This window comes from Eptatretus burgeri, chromosome 15, assembly GCF_056783735.1.
Source record: "Eptatretus burgeri isolate ZD-2024b chromosome 15, Ebu_testis_v1, whole genome shotgun sequence".
Classification (NCBI taxonomy): Eukaryota; Metazoa; Chordata; class Myxini; order Myxiniformes; family Myxinidae; genus Eptatretus; species Eptatretus burgeri.
The window spans coordinates 61,608,849-61,626,789 of NC_140975.1; the positions used below are offsets into that span (position 1 = coordinate 61,608,849).

Below are 17,941 nucleotides of genomic sequence, written 5' to 3' on the forward strand. Positions count from 1 at the left end.
CTGACAGCTTCTGCAGGCGGGAAAATATTCACGCATACGAATTAGGATCGCCTAAATACGTGCACCAAACCACGCCTCCCGAGCTTCATTTGTTTACGCACGAAAAATTAAGGTTGGATACTTTTTGAACACACCTCTTGTGTGTGTGTGCGTATATATATATATATATATATATATATATATATATATATATATATATATATATATATATATATATATATATATATATATATATATATATATATATATATATGTGTGTGGCATGGTTCCAATGGATGGATGGATAAATATATACATATGTATATATACATATATAAGTGTATATGTGTAGATCCATCCACTGGGACCATACTCTGTGCAGAGCGTTGGTGCTGCCTAAGCAGTCTCCTTGGCTATTGGGTACAATTCTGGACGGGTCGCCACTCCGACACAGGATACCAGCATGCTGGCACTCATTTTACCGACCTCGGAAGGATGACAGGCAGAGTCAACCCCACCTGGTATTAATTCAACAGCCGAGTGGGATTTGAGCTCAGGATCCTCGGATCCTAAGCCCACCACCCTAACCATTAAGCCAACACCAGGCATATATGTGTAGATATATATACATATACAAGTTATATATGTATATATATATATATATATATATATATATATATATATATATATATATATATATATATATATATATATATATATGAGCACCAGTTGTACTGGGCCCGGTGTATGCCCCGGTTAGAATAGGTGTACCATATCCCTGTGTGTCGTAAGAGGCGACCAGGGTTGCGTCAGGAAGGGCATCCGGCGTAAAAACCTATGCCAAATCATTATGCGGACAACAAAACGAATTTCCATACCGGATCGGTCGAGGCCCGGGTTACCAACGACCGCCACCGGTACCGGTGGTCAGCAGGGTACCAGTGGAAATTGTGCTACTGCTGGGCGAAGGAGGAGAAGGAGACGGGGAAGGCGAGTCCGGAGGCAGTGGGAGAGGGGGAGCGTAGAAGTGTGCAGGTGAGAGTTGGAACTCTGAATGTTGGGACGATGACTGGCAAAGGGCGAGAGTTGGCGGATATGATGGAGAGAAGAAAGGTGGACATACTGTGTGTACAAGAGACCAAGTGGATGGGGAGTAAGGCGAGGAGCATTGGAGGTGGTTTCAAACTGTTCTACCATGGTGTGGATGGGAGGAGAAATGGTGTCGGGGTAATCCTGAAGGAAGATTATGTCAAGAGGGTATTGGAGGTGAGGAGGGTGTCTGACCGAGTGATGAGTGTGAAGTTGGAAATTGAAGGGGTGATAATGAATGTCATCAGTGCATATGCCCCACATATGGGGTGTGAGATGGAATATAAAGAAGATTTCTGGAGTGAGCTTGATGAAGTGGTGGAGAGTGTATCCAAGGATGAAAGAGTGGTGATTGGAGCAGATTTCAATGGACATGTTGGGGAAGGGAATAAAGAGGATGAGGAGGTGATGGGGAGGTACGGTCTCAACAAGAGAAATGTGGAAGGGCAAATGGTGGTAGAGTTTGCAAAAAGAATGGAAATGGCAGTGGTAAACACGTATTTCAAGAAGAAGGAGGAACACAGGGTGACATACAAGAGTGGAGGAAAGTGCACATAGGTGGATTACATCTTAAGTAGGAGATGCAACCTGAAAGAGATTAGTGACTGTAAGGTTGTGGCAGGGGAGAGTGTAGCTCGACAGCATCGATTGGTGGTCTGTAGGATGACTTTAGAGGTGAGGTTGAGGAAGAGAGTGAGGGCTGAACCAAGGACCAGATGGTGGAAGCTGAAGGAGGAAGACTGTTGCGTGAAATTTAGGGAGGAGGTGAGACAGGCGTTGGATGGTGGTAAAGATGGGTGGGATGATTGGGCAACGACAGCAGAAGTTGTGAGGGAGATAGCGAGGAAGGTACTTGGTGTGACATCTGGACAGAGGAAGGAAGATAAGGAGACTTGGTGGTGGAACGAGGAAGTACAGGAAAGTATAAGGAAGAAGGGGTTGGCGAAAAAGAAGTGGGATAGTCAGAGAGATGAAGAAAGTCGGCAGGAGTACAAGGAGTGGCGTCGAAAAGCAAAAAGAGAGGTGGCAAAGGCCAAGGAAAAGGCATATGACGAGCTGTATGAGAAGTTGGACACAAAAGAAGGGGAAAAGGATTTATACCGATTGGCAAGACAGAGGGACCGAGCTGGGAAGGATGTGCTGCAGGTTAGGGTGATAAAGGACGCAAATGGGAATGTGCTGACGAGCGAGGAGAGTGTGTTGAGAAGGTGGATGGAGTACTTTGAGGAGCTGATGAATGAAGAAAATGAGAGAGAGAGAAGGTTGGAAGAGGTGGAGATAGTGAATCTGGAAGTGGGGTGGATCAGTAAGGATGAAGTGAGGACTGCTATGAAGAAGATGAAAAGTGGAAATGCGGTTGGCCCAGATGGTATACCAGTGGAGGCATGGAAGTGCTTAGGAGAGATGGCAGTGGGGTTGTTAACCAGATTGTTTAATAAAGTCTTGGAAAGTGAGAGGATGCCGGAGGAGTGGAGATTAAGTGTACCGGTTCCGATTTTCAAGAACAAGGGTGATGTGCAGAGCTGTGGAAATTACAGAGGGATAAAGTTGTTAAGCCACACCATGAAGTTGTGGGAAAGAGTAGTGGAAGCTCGGTTGAGAGGAGAGGTGATGATCTGTGAGCAGAAATATGGGTTTATGCCAGGAAAGAGCACCACTGATGCGATGTTTGCTTTGAGAATGTTGATGGAGAAGTATAGGGAAGGCCAGAAGGAGTTACATTGTGTGTTTGTGGATTTAGAGAAAGCTTATGATAGGGAGCCAAGAGAGGAGTTGTGGTATTGTATGAGGAAGTCGGGAGTGTTGGAGAAGTATGTGAGGATCGTGCAGGATATGTATGAGGACAGTGTGACAGCGGTGAGGTGTGCGGTAGGAATGACGGACCGGTTTAAGGTTAAAGTGGGATTGCACCAAGGATCGACTCTGAGCCCTTTCCTGTTTGCAATGGTGATGGACAGGTTGACGGACGAGATCAGACTGGAGTCTCCATGGACCATGATGTTCGCGGATGACATCATGATCTGTAGGGAGAGTAGGGAGCAGGCTGAATCGAGCCTTGAGAGGTGGAGGTACGCACTGGAGAGAAGGGGAATGTTAGTCAGTAGGAGTAAGACGGAGTACATGTGCGTAAATGAGAGGGAGGGTGGTGGTATGGTGCAGTTGCAAGGAGTTGAGGTGGGGAAGGTGGATTGGTTTAAATACTTGGGATCAACTGTCCAAAGTAACGGAGAGTGTGGGAGAGAAGTGAAAAAGAGAGTGCAGGCAGGATGGAGTGGGTGGAGAAGAGTTGCAGGAGTGATTTGTGACAGAAGGGTAGCTGCAAGAGTGAAGGGGAAAGTATACAAGACGGTAGTGAGACCAGCTATGTTGTATGGTTCGGAGGCGGTGGTGCTAACAAAAAGACAGGAAGCAGAGCTGGAGGTGGCAGAGTTAAAGATGCTGCGATTCTCGTTGGGAGTGACGAGGATGGACAGGATAAGAAATGAGTGTATTAGAGGGACAGCGCAGGTAGGACGGTTTGGAGACAAAGTGAGAGAGGCGAGATTGAGATGGTTTGGACATGTGCACAAGAGGGAAACGGAGTATATCGGGAGAAGGATGTTGAAGATGGAGCTGCCAGGCAGGAGGAGAAGAGGAAGGCCAAAGAAGAGGTTCATGGATGCGGTGAGGGCGGACATGCGGGTGGTTGGAGTGTCAATGGAGGATGTGGAGGATAGAGCGAAATGGAGACAGTTGGTCCGCTGTGGCGACCCCTAACGGGAACAAGCCGAAAGAGGAAGAAGATATATATATATATATATATATATATACATATATATATATATATATATATATATATATATATATATATATATATATATATATACTGTATATATATATTATATATACATATATTTTTTTGTGTATACGTTTCCATATATACATATATACAAATATTATATATGTGTATATGTATGCATATATACATATATTATATATGTGTATATGTATACATATATATATCATATGTGTATATATATATACATATTTTATATATGTGTATGTGAATATACATATATATATATATATATATATATATATATATATATATATATATATATATATATATATATATATATATATATATATATATATACACACATATATATGTATATATGTTTAGAGATATATACATATATTACATGTGTATATTCATATCTTGTAAATATATACATGTATATCTCCATCCATCCCTTGGGACCATGCTCTGTATATATGTGTATATATATATATATATATATATATATATATATATATATATATATATATATATATATATATGTATATACATATACAAATATATGTATATGTATATTTATATATATTTGTGTGTATATATACAGACCCACCCACATCCCTCACCTCTGATTGTAGGGAATAGCCAATCAGCTCTCACCTAATGAACTACATCAATATATCAGCAATATATGATATATATATATATATATATATATATATATATATATATATATATATATATATATATATATATATATAATTTAAGTACATCAAAGTACATCAATATATATATATATATATATATATATATATATATATATATATATATATATATATATATATATATATATATACATACATATACGTGAAGCAACTCTGACCCTGAATGAGCATTGCCACTGATGCCATTTCACATAAATTCTGCCACCACATCACCTCTAAACAAAGATGTTGTCCATGTGGCACTTGTCTTTAAATACAAATATTTATGGCCACAAATATATTATTAAGGCCCAGTCACACCTTGACGTTTTAGCCAGCTTATGCCGATTTTTTGAAAATTTGTATAAAACGCTGGTACACGTCGAATACGTTATGGGTAAGTTTTGATAACATTGAGAGCACGCTGAAAAACACTGCCATACATCGTTGTACGCTGGCTTTAAACGTTGTACTTTTCGATTGTCCTCAAATTTTCCATGCCTGAAATTTTAAGACTTATGCCAGCGTATGACTCACACGTTCCGCATAAACGCTGGACATAAGTTGAAGGCACGTCACGCGATCATTGACACACGTCGACACACGTTACTTGTGAGTTACTCATAAGTCGAAACACGTCGAGGTAATGTTTAGTGTACCCAAAACATATTTCTAACCTATGAGTGACGTGTTGTACTCACGTTACGCGATCGGTGACACACATCGACACACGTTACTTGTAAGGTGCTCATAAGTCGAAACACATCAAGGTAATGGTTAGCGTCAGTGTTCCAGACTTCCTGGTTTTTTTTTTTTTTAGTTTTTTTTTTTCTTCCTTCCTTCGGTATGATGGTGATTTTGACACTTCAATTACTCATGCGGTTATAATATTGTTGCGGATTCGCGCCCGCCGGCGTGCGAGCGGCCACGTAACTCGAATCGCGGCACGTCGCCCACCGGACGGACAATCCCGTCGTGACCCTCTCGGACTAATGCCGGGAACTAGTCACGGGTGGGCCTTTCGGCCTCACCACGATCGTGCCAATCGGCCCCCCGCGTGGGATAGGGTTGCTCGCCAAATTCGACCTACCTAAGTACCCACACGGAGGGTAGACCGGGCGATCGCACCTCGCCGCAGGTCGACTTCGGACACGGGCCACTTTAAGCGACCCGTTCCGTACTATCGGGATAACCGAGCGGTGTTATCGTCAACCTCGACGGTTCGATTAATTATTGGGCGTTTTTAGCCCACGACCAACCCTTTACGTGAAGTAAGATGGAGATTCAATAAAAGAAAAGACGAAGCGAAACGGGAAAAACAGTTCAACATAAAGCACATTTATTCCGCGGCAAACGGAAAGCACACATATACAATTCCACCAAAAGCAAATGTAAAAGTAACACGACAATTCTGCACAAAAAGTAAATGCAATAATGCAGATCTACTACCGACTACCGAGCACACGGCAACACTTATACAGTTTTACTTCACAGACGGCGCCTGACAACACATATACTCAAAGCAAAAGAAAAAGGAAGGGGCCACCCTCATCGACAAGGGGGCAGACGGGCCTGGGGCCGAGACCGCGTCGAGCCTACCCGTCTGGTGATGAGCCACAAAATGGCGGCGGCGCCCCGACTCCGTGGGCCTCGCTGGCACTGCCTGGAATGGGGTGGGAACGGGGCCCCCTTCTCACACTATCTCAGCGCGGGGGGAAACAGGAGGGGGTTGTTGATGCTCGGGGGAAAGAGGATATCTTGCTGGCTTGGGTCCCGCGACGAGCGACTCCACCGCGACCTCGGTCGCGTTACCGGCCTCCCCTCTCCGCAGCTCCCCGACTCTGACACGAGCGCCGACCTCCACAAAGATTCTTGGCTTCTCCAGCCTCTCCGGACCCCGACAGACACTCTCTCGACTGCCTTCGCCGCCGTCACAACTCTCCAACTCTCCCACTCTCCACTCTTCTCAACTCCGTCCAACTGCTAACTCTTCCCAACTGCTCAACTCTTCCAACTGCCTCCAACTGCTTAACTCTTTCTTCTCAACTCTCCTTCCTCGATTCAGAAACTCCCTCAACAACTGCCTCGATTCGCTCCGCGCTCGGTGCTTTATAGTCCGACAGGAGAAATCATATGCAGATTTTTGGATCAGGAATCGCTCGGGGGCGGAGCCACGCTCCCCATTGGACAGAGGAAAAGTGGGCGTGAATGATTCTTGATCCGCGAATCTGCATATAGCGATTATACTCCGACACACCTGGAGGCGGGGCCAAATCGCCCCACGCTCGCTGATAGGACGGAACAGAAGTGGGCGTGAATCGTTCTTGATCCGATTTCTCGGAAAGGCTGGTGTTTTTGCACCCGCTGCTCAGTGCGCGCCCTGTACGAGTCCAGGATCGGTGCCCACAAGCGGCGCGGGAATGGCGATGATGCGATGGTTTCTAGAGCGAGATGTGACGGTAAAGGTCGTGGCTGTTGGCGTTGTTGTTGTTGTGAAGCGGCGTTGCGGTTGGTGGTTGTTGTGTGATGCTGTTGAGACGTGGTTGGTGGTGGTTGTGGTGGCAGTAATGACGGCTGGTCCAAAATAAAGATAGTAAAAGAAAAACGGCTATCTAAAAGGGTCGCAGCCCGAATGAATGACATTTATTCCCTCTAAACAACGGGTTTGGACTAACTACACATATACTTACCGAGATATCTCACCTAAGGGACCTGAATTGTGGTTTGCGAATTTCGTCAACCACAACACTACCCCCTCCCCTTTTTACAGACTCGTCCCGAGTCGTCAAATTTTCGTGTGCCATCATGTGTAGTTTTCCCGTAGTACATTTTACCTACGGATCCCTGAGTGCGACATTCATGGTATTCGTGTCCCCAAAATAAATAACCTGAGGGCTGAGTAACTACCTAAACAAAGTCACTCACACGGACGACTTTAATAAAATTGCCGGTGCTAGGACAGACATGCCGGTGGCGCACTCATATGTACAGTACATCTTAACATTGACTTACAAATTTTACACTAAACCATGGCCCAGGATCAATGAACTCTGCAAAAAGAAAGCAGGGAGCCAGGCTGCTCGCATGCAGTCTCTGGCTCAAACAATGCAGGTGACAGGGAACATGGCTGGCTGCTCACATGCAGTCCAAGACCTTCCCTTTTGAACTGAACGCAGTGAACCACAACGGTGCATGGGCTGCACAAACGCAGTCTCCGTGCCAGCTCAACTGGCACACGCAATGAACACAATGAATGGATGGATGAATGGATGGACGCAAACACGGTGCATGGGCCGCCACTGCAGGCCCGTGTTGTAGCTGCCAACAGGGCAGTTCTCGCAGCTTGCAAACTGTTGCTTTCTGATCCTGGCGCACATGGAAATGAACAGGGGGGGGGCGAAGCAAAATTGAACGGGGCTGGTGAACAGGGGCAGTGGGCATGGCATGGCAAAGGTGATCAGGCAAACACAGCCTGCAGAACAAGGCCGCTGCAGGCAAACACAGCCGGCAGATGAACTGGCCGGCACAGGCCTTGCAGAAAACAGCTGCAGACGATCCGGCCGGTACAGGCCTTGCAGCACAGCAGCTGCAGCCGATCCAGCCGGCACAGGCCTTGCAGCAAAACAACAGCTGCCGATGAAGCTGGCCAGCCTTCGCCATTCAGTGGAGTTGGTGGAGGGAGTGCGGTGGTGCTGGCCACTCGGAAGGCGGGCTCGGACCTACCCTACGGTCTCCCTCCCAACCTATCGCCTTTGCCTGTCACTGTCTATACCCACTCCCTTAATTTGTCAAACCCCAATTTAGCCCCAACTTTTTTTTTTTTTTTTTTTTTTTACTTCCCCACTATAAATCGTCCCCTAACCCCCTTTATCGTCCTTGCTTGGCTAACCTATCCTGTCACCTCGCCTACTCCCAACCCCTACGTTCCCTTCCCGGAGGGGAATAAGGGAGAGCTAGCGTCCTGTGTCGAGGCCCAACTCAAGCCTCAGAATGGCCTCCCCAGACTTCAGCGATCTATAACACAAAGTGGGTCCAGAGGCCCACAACGAGAGCGAGGGGATGGATGGTGCGGAGGGGTACACTTCCTATTCTACCCTATCCATTTAACTGTTAAACTACCCCGGGGCTTTTAACAAGCGCCTCTCGCTTAAACTATTGGTTCTATAAACCCAGATTCCCGTCGCCTGTGTTAGTGTCCTTACAATTTCGGGCCTCGCCCCCCAATTTTCTTTCTGTGCCCTCACACGGTCTCATGGCTGGGACGCATGGCTCCCTTTGGCAGGCACGACCCTCTGCCGAATCTCCCGCTATGGCACCCCCGGGCACTACACTGCCTCCGAGCCTACCAGCTCCCTAAACACCGGGGAGTGCCCCCCATGGCACCTCCACTGAAACGCACACGTGGCAGGCTGGCTTCCCGGGCCCCTTTCCGAGGGTCACTAGTGCCCACAACACTGCCCACGCGGCTAATGGCGCCCCGGGCCCCCGCACCAAGCAGGCGCACCCGTGCCCACTACGCTATCCCGGCCCCCCATGGGCCCTTGGCCTACTACGGCCGACTAGCCTGGTGCCCGGGGTTTGACGAACAAGGGGGCAGACGGGCCTGGGGCCGAGACCGCGTCGAGCCTACCCGTCTGGCGATGAGCCGCAAAATGGCGGCGGCACCCCGACTCCGCGGGCCTCGCTGGCACTGCCTGGAATGGGGTGGGAACGGGGCCCCCTTCTCGCACTATCTCAGCGCGGGGGGAAACAGGAGGGGGTTGTTGATGCTTGGGGGAAAGAGGATATCTTGCTGGCTTGGGTCCCGCGACGAGCGACTCCACCGCGACCTCGGTCGCGTTACCGGCCTCCCCTCTCCGCAGCTCCCCGACTCTGACACGAGCGCCGACCTCCACAAAGATTCTTGGCTTCTCCAGCCTCTCCGGACCCCGACAGACACTCTCTCGACTGCCTTCGCCGCCGCCACAACTCTCCAACTCTCCCACTCTCCACTCTTCTCAACTCCATCCAACTGCTAACTCTTCCCAACTGCTCAACTCTTCCAACTGCCTCCAACTGCTTAACTCTTTCTTCTCAACTCTCCTTCCTCGATTCAGAAACTCCCTCAACAACTGCCTCGATTCGCTCCGCGCTCGGTACTTTATAGTCCGACAGGAGAAATCATATGCAGATTTTTGGATCAGGAATCGCTCGGGGGCGGAGCCACGCTCCCCAGTGGACAGAGGAAAAGTGAAAAAAAGTGAATGATTCTTGATCCGCGAATATGCATATAGCGATTATACTCCGACGCACCTGGAGGCGGGTCCAAATCGCCCCACGCTCGCTGAGAGGACGGAACAGAAGTGGGCGTGAATCGTTCTTGATCCGATTTCTCAGAAAGGCTGGTGTTTTTGCACCCGCTGCTCGGTGCGCGCCCTGTACGAGTCCAGGATCGGTGCCCACAAGCGGCGCGGGAATGGCGGTGATGCGATGGTTGCTAGAGCGAGATGTGACGGTAAAGGTCGTGGCTGTTGGCGTTGTTGTTGTTGTTGTGAAGCGGCGTTGCGGTTGGTGGTTGTTGTGTGATGCTGTTGAGACGTGGTTGGTGGTGGTTGTGGTGGTAGTAATGGCGGCTGGTCCAAAATAAAGATAGTAAAAGAAAAACGGCTATCTAAAAGGGTCGCAGCCCGAATGAATGACATTTATTCCCTCTAAACAACGGGTTTGGACTAACTACACATATACTTACAGAGATATCTCACCTAAGGGACCTGAATGGTGGTTTGCGAATTTCGTCAACCACAACAATATAATATGATTAATAGGCTGCCGCTCAACGATTTAAATCATAACCGCACTGTACACTGAACACCGTCATACCAAATAAAAAAAAAAACCGGGAGTCTGGAACACTGACGTAACCATTACCTTGACACGTTTCGACTTATGAGCACCTTACAAGTAACGTGTGTCGATGTGTGTCAACGATCGCATATCGTGTGTGCAACTTATTCCCATCACATGCGGAACATGTGTCATACGGCAAGTACGTCGTAAAATTTTCAACATGTTCAAAATTACAAGACGTACTCCACTTACTACGACATATGATAGCGTAATTTAGCGTTATATTCACGTATACCAAACTTACCCATACCGTATTCGACGTGCGCCAGCGTTTTAGACGCATATTTCAGAGGTCGGCATACGCTGGCAAGATCGCCAAGGTGTGACCGCGATGTTGACACTTCCATTTCTGCGGAGGTTATGATTTGAATCGTTGTGCGGCAGCCTTTTAATAGGCTACGCCACGTCATCATCGGCGATGCGTGCAGCGCGCTATGCCTAAGTTAGACTATCGTTGGGCATAGGTTGTGTAGGCCGACAACAGGTTCAGCATTCGTTGGTATAAGTTATCTATAACACAACGAAACGTTCTGTGTCCATTACTAATACGTTATGCATACGACAAACTCGTTATGAATACGTCCGAATCTTTAAAAAAAACACAAAAGTTAAACGTAAGCCAGCGTTCTACATACATTTTAATATGTTGCCATTGCTGGCTAAAACGTCAAGGTGTGACTGGGCCTTTACGGATCTGGAAACCATTTGCATTCAACATACAGATGTCCCAAAAGTCAGTTATGCCATTAAGTATGTGTGTAGTCAGATCCCCGTCCTTTTGTCTAGTGGGAGAATCAAAGGCGTGCGTTGCGATTTATTTTAGTGAGGTTATTACATCTCACAAGCCATCTAACAACCATCCCATCTGCATGACCCCTCGGCCCATTACGATCCACGGTACCATCGCGCTTGCAGCCCTCGGTTCACGGGCCACAGCGCACCTTTGCCCGAGACGGATTCCTGAGGATGTTTGAGGCAGTTTCACCACCACGACCTTTCTCGAACATGCGCGGAGGGGAGGGTCGGCTTTCTCCAAACAAGGCCAAAACCCTGCCCTGGAAGGGTATGCAGTGGGATCCTGTCCAATCAAAGGCAGACAGCGAGGTGTGTTCACCAAGGCCCTCCCTGCTGAGGGAGGTCGATAAATCGCCGAGCACTCTCTTAGAGCAGAGTTTTGGTGGGTTTATGCTGTCACGAAAGGGGTTTTTGCTGTTACGAAGGGGTTACGAAGGCTGTTACGAAGGGGTGGTAACAGTGGATGTTACGAAGGCTGTCACGAGGGTTGAGCAGAAGGTCGTCGAGGCGGCAAATGTCTCTGCTGGCCCTCTACAAGGAAGGAAAGAGCGACCCCGACCCCCTCCGTGGACCCTGGCCATTCACCACCCGAGCTCCGCCATGAACCTCGAGTCCCACACGTGCGACTGGGGACCAAACCACCGACCATTGTCAGGTGCTGCAGCACGGAGTACCCCCTTTCTCCGACGGGCAGGTACCCATCCGAACTCTGACCACCAGATTCTCTCTCTCTCCTCGGCTATGAGGGTCCAATAAAGAACTGGGTTTCTTTTCATTTGTGTGTGTCTGCGTGTGGGCCCGGCTTTAAGTAGAAGTGAAGAGGTGTTTTTGGATCATTGCAAATATTCCTTGCTTGCATATTCGCGTTAAGTCTTGCTTTGTGTCTTCATTTACTGTAAATAAATAATCACAGAAATGTTCCCAGTCCGTTTCCGTCCCTTCTTGCATTGGTCCAGCATGGTTCAGATCTGAGTTTAGACGGGGTTTTATCCCCGATAATCCGATCATCCCAGCCGGCACAGCTTTGGCAGTTTCCGCTCGGCTGCACCCGAACCAGAGTTGGTAGTCGGTAGTTGGAACTCTACCGCAGTCGGTAGAGTGACCTGGTTCGAGCAAGACATGCCGAGGGCGTGGTTTCCCCAGTAGTCGAAATCGTGTAGTTAATTAGGTAAATTGGTTATAGACAAATAGACCCTACACTACGCGTGTGAAATATTGGCGACCACGGTCGGTTCAGCGACCCGCCGCATCACGGAATTATCTGTAGTGACGGCCTACAATTCCGGAGAGTCTGGTGGAGATGACGTAGTTTTCCCCACCTCGTGGTCGGTCTCGCCACCAACCCCCGGCCCGCAACAATACTAAGGAAGAGCCGAATATCCAGATTTTGCCCTTATTAAGGGTTCATCAAGACAACAAACCGCCAACTCATTTATTTGTGGTCATGATAATTTGCTTAAATAAAAATCGAACCCCCTTACTTGATGAGGCAGCAAGCACAGGTCGAGTCCCATAACAGCAAATGCTGCATAACTTGTTAGCAAGAAGCATCGTCTGCCACACGAATGCATTGTCTCTACCCTGTTTATCACCAGTTATGAGGTGACGTTGCAGTCAGGAAGAATAAATTACACAAAAGGAGCAATTCTGACCCGAAATGCGACATGACAGATGATGTGTTGGCATAATTTATGCACATGACATCAGCACTTGTTGCTAACAGGCCATGCCTGGCTGCCTCATCAAGTTCGGGTTCTATAATCCATAATCCATCACACGGATGTATTCTCTGCATTTGCATTTATCACAGGATGTCCATCTGTTCATCCATCCATCCATTTGGGACCATTCTCTGTGCAGAGCGTTGGTGCTGCCTAAGCAGTCTCCTTGGCTATTGGGCACAATCCTGGATGAGTCACCACTCCAACACAGGATACCAGCAAGTTGGCGCTCATTTTGCCGACCTCGGAAGGATGACAGGCAGAGTCAACCCCACCTTGTATTAATTCAACAGTTGAGTGGGATTTGAACTCAGGATCCTCAGATCTGAAGCCCACCACCTTAACCATTAAGCCAACACCAGGCATACAAAGTTATGATAAAGTGCCACTTCCCTTTGTTCTTTTCTTTTTCACAAAATGCCTTTTTTTGTTCTTTCTCTTTTAGGCATTGTTCAACGTGGGCGTGCTGATTTCACCTGGCTCTCTGATACTTTATTGAAGACCATCATGGCTGAACTCAACAAGACTTGGCGAAGAACAGGCCGAAGGACTGCCTTGCAATGCACCTTTCTCCTTATGCTCCTGGGACTTCAAGTATCAGCGAAAGAAAAAGAGGGTGCCCCCAAAAACAAATCTTGTGAGGGTTCGTACAAGTGTGAGAAAGGCATTTTGTTGCCCATTTGGCATCCAAACAACCCTTCCACCGGTGACAAAGTGGCGCGGGCGATTGTGTACTTCGTGGCTCTTATTTACATGTTCCTTGGTGTATCTATAGTTGCTGATCGTTTCATGGCTTCCATAGAAGTTATCACTTCTCAAGAGAAGGAGATCACCATAAAGAAACCTGATGGTGAAACCATTACAACCTATGTTCGCATTTGGAATGAAACCGTTTCAAACCTGACTCTCATGGCCCTTGGTTCTTCGGCACCTGAAATCCTCCTTTCCATCATTGAAATTTGTGGTCACAACTTTAAACCGGGGCAACTTGGACCGAGCACAATTGTTGGTAGTGCTGCTTTCAACATGTTTGTCATCCTCGGTGTCTGCATCTGGACCATCCCAGAAGGAGAGTCACGTCACATCAAACACTTGCGGGTATTCTGCGTCACATCCACGATGAGTATCTTCGCCTACATCTGGCTGTATCTGATCTTGTCAGTTGTATCGCCCTCAGTTGTTGAGGTTTGGGAAGCGATACTCACTTTTATGTTCTTTCCACTGTGTGTTGGTCTGGCCTGGGTGGCTGACCGCCGCTTACTGTTCTACAGATTTTTACACAAGAAGTTCCGTGCCCATAAAAGCCATGGCATAATTGTGGGATCAGAAGGTGAGCCTCCGAGACCAGATATTGAAATGGATGGTCGTATGCTGACTTACAGTAAGACCGAAAGTATGCTGCCCAATGTTGAGAACAAGGAACTTGATGAGTCTCGCCGCGAGATGATTCGATTGCTCAAGGAACTCAAGCAAAAATACCCTGAAAGAGATCTTGACCAGTTGGTGGAAATGGCGAACTACCAGGCTCTCACACAGCAGACAAAAAGCCGTGCATTCTACCGCATCCAAGCGACGCGCATGATGATCGGTGCAGGGAACATCTTGCGGAAGCACGCTGCAGATCAGGCAAGGAGAGCAGCCAGTGAGCAGTTGCTGGGCATTGAGGAGGAGAACAAAGCAGTGAGTCGTGTGTGCTTCGAGCCTGCGGCTTACCAATGCTTTGAGAATTGTGGGTCGTGCATCTTGACCGTGGTACGCAAAGGTGGTGATCCATCATTAATATTGAATGTCCACTACAAAACAGAAAATGGAACAGCAACGGCAGGTTCCGATTTTGAGTTCAGTGAGGGGACACTGGTGTTTAAGCCCGGTGAGACGCAGAAGGAGATCACTGTTAGCATCATTGATGATGACATTTTTGAAGAGGATGAGCATTTCTACGTGCGTCTGTCAGATGTTTATTCAGAGACATCAAACGATGAATTTGAGTTGAATCATGTGGAACCAATGCATGCTGTGCTGGACGAGCCGACTGTTGCCACAGTGACAATTTTTGACGATGATCACGCAGGCATATTTACTTTCGAAGAAAAGGAAATGCACGTGAGTGAGAGCATCGGAACGATGGAGGCTCGGGTACTGCGGATGTCTGGTGCACGAGGTACCGTGGTAGTACCATACCACACAATCGATGGCACAGCCAAGGGTGGTGGTGATGACTATGATGATACCTTTGGAGAGTTGGAGTTTCACAACGATGAAATTGTGTAAGTACTGCGTTGCACGAGTCCATGCTGCATTCGGTTTCACAAAATATTAGGGATGACATGTCTGTCTCGTTGTTACAACAGAAAGGAGGACCAACATTCACTGTTGTTTGAGAATTTTTATTTATTTTTATGTTGGTTAATGTTTCTTGATGATACGAGTTTGTTTGATGCACAGGTTTGTTTGAGAGAGCAAAACATTTTATGCTGAGTCATAGTATTGGTTGAGCCTTGAAGTCCATGATCTTACAAAACGTTGTACCAGTGATTATGTATGTCCATTTAAAAAAAAATTGTGCTCTATCCTCACCTACATATTCTTCTTTATGCTTGAAGACAATGGGGCAGCAATTACAAGGTGAAATATTTCCATTTTCTGTTCCACCTCCAATGCAGTAACTATTGAAAAGCTTCAATCTGCTCTTGTGGCCACACAATGTAAACTACGACCTGTTAGCTTCACTCGTCTTTGAAAAATGATGGATTTCCTTTCCGTTTTCTGTGTGACAGTCAAATTAGAACCCTGATAACCTCGTGTAGCCTTGTTATCTTTTTTAATTTTCTTGTTAAAATTGAACATTTTGGTTTGCGTTTTGCAATCAGAAGAAGAAAGAGGTTTCTAATGCATTAATGAATCACATCTTATGTGTGATACAGGTTCCTGTGACGATTGGTTGGGTAAATGGAAGATATGAAATATTGTTACACTTATGACCCCTCCGTAACCCCCCCTAACTCTCCCCACCCCAAGTGGTTTGGGCAAAAGCATGACACTAACAATGAACCAGTAGCGAGCGATGTTCTACTGATCTGTGCTTCAGCAGAACCTAAACCACGTTGGGAACTAAATAAGATTATATTTAATGTCTTACTCCTCCGGGAAATCCAATTAGGCCCGGACGCTACGTGGCCGGATGAGTAGAAACAAACAGGCCTGTATCTCTTATAAATAATAATTTATTCAGACAAAACATAAACAAATGGACCTATGGGATGATGGCTTGAAATGCACATTAATCTCGAAGGGAACTCGGTTGAGCGCATCCCTCCACCGGGCTAATAAGTTTGCGTTTTGTATCACACCGATAGACCAGATCTGGATTCGAAGCTGAACTAAAATTAATCGGCTTGTTCTCATCACCTTACCAACTCATCCACCAAGTTTCACCCGAATCTGTCCATCATGTTTTGACATCTCGTTTTAGCCCTTTCATTCGATTATGAAAAATCACTTTAAAAATTATTGTTATAAATCTTGTTATAAAAATAAATAAATAAGAAATAAAAATCCGGATCTTCACCAAAATCGAATCAGTTCGTCCTTGTCGCACACTCAAACCTGTCCACAAAATTTCACCCGTATCCGTCGACAACTTTTTTGTGAGATATCCTGCTCACAATCAGACAGACAGGGTTTAAAAACAACACATAACCTCGTTAAACTTTCGGTGCTGGAGGTAAAAAAAAAAATAATGTAAAAACACAGCAAGAACTACACAAGAAAGTCGAATGCCGTAGTGGCCGTAACATGCTGATCCCAACCATGCACAATGGCATGAACAGGGTGAGATTGAGGAAACGAGGCTTGGGCGACGGCAGGGTGAACAGGTGAGAAGGACAATAAGGAACATGCAGGTTTGCAGTTGCAGCATGAAAACAAGCCCGTGGGTCTAGCGAGAGTGAGCTCTCTCTCCCTGTTCAATGACAGAAGCCACGATTGATCTCCTCTTCTGGTCACCAGCCACTCTTCCGTCAGGGAAGGGTCCAGCCCCTCCTCCTTCATGTGCCTCTGTAGTGACAAATAACTGTCGCACCACATGGCGACGACCAGACAGCCAATCTGCACTCTCAGGGGGATGTCCGCATTGCTCAGAGCACACTCATGCACAGCAAATTTGCACGCAATCAATCGCTGAAAGAAGGGCTCTACTATGTTGTTGACAAGGGCACCATGTGCTGCTGCCATGTCGGTGTGCACACGGTGCTGTCATGCTCCAAAAACCTTCCTAATTCCTTGTCCGGACACACCCGATTTGACATGGGGGGGGGGTGTAGGATGTAGATATATATATATATATATATATATATATATATATATATATATATATATATATATATATATATATATATATATATATATATGTATATGCATGAAAAACAACGACCCACCCCACTTACATCTCTCATCTAAGAATAGAGGGAATAACCACTCAGCTCTCACTTAATCAATATATATATATATATATATATATATATATATATATATATATATATATATATATATATATATATATATATATATATTAGCGATACCCGTGCACATGCACGGGATAGCAGTACAACATAGCTGGTAGCAGACGACAGACCGTACACGGGGAATGACACAAATACGCATTGTTCAAAATGCAAGTGGTACGATGGAATGTCAAGACTTCCCAAACATTGTCGGCATGTCCGCTTAGTGCCACATCAATTTCATAGGGATCGTGTGACGGCGAGCCGAGTTTTTAGTGTGCAAGCTTGGTATATATATATATATATATATATATATATATATATATATATATATATATATATATATATATATATATATATATATATATATATATGTGTGTGTGTGTATACATACGTGACTTGTGGTTTCAGAATCGTGTTGTATGTATGGAAGTGATACCGTGTTCTCCCCTGGATCTGCTCAACATTGGACGAAACGAAGTGGCACTG

General features: G+C 46.3%; 1 protein-coding gene across 4 annotated transcripts in view; it reads left to right on the top strand.

The window, feature by feature from the left end:
- The window catches only part of LOC147012310 (sodium/calcium exchanger 3-like), a 281,319-nt gene that overhangs the window by 27,226 nt on the left and 236,152 nt on the right, over nucleotides 1-17,941 (top strand). For all 4 annotated transcript variants that reach the window (XM_085856299.1, XM_085856301.1, XM_085856298.1 and 1 more), the window contains exon 2: nucleotides 13,396-15,217. In XM_085856299.1, coding sequence (XP_085712425.1) covers nucleotides 13,458-15,217 — 1,760 coding nt within the window. In that variant the 5' untranslated portion in view covers nucleotides 13,396-13,457. The remainder of the gene's footprint in view (nucleotides 1-13,395; nucleotides 15,218-17,941) is intronic.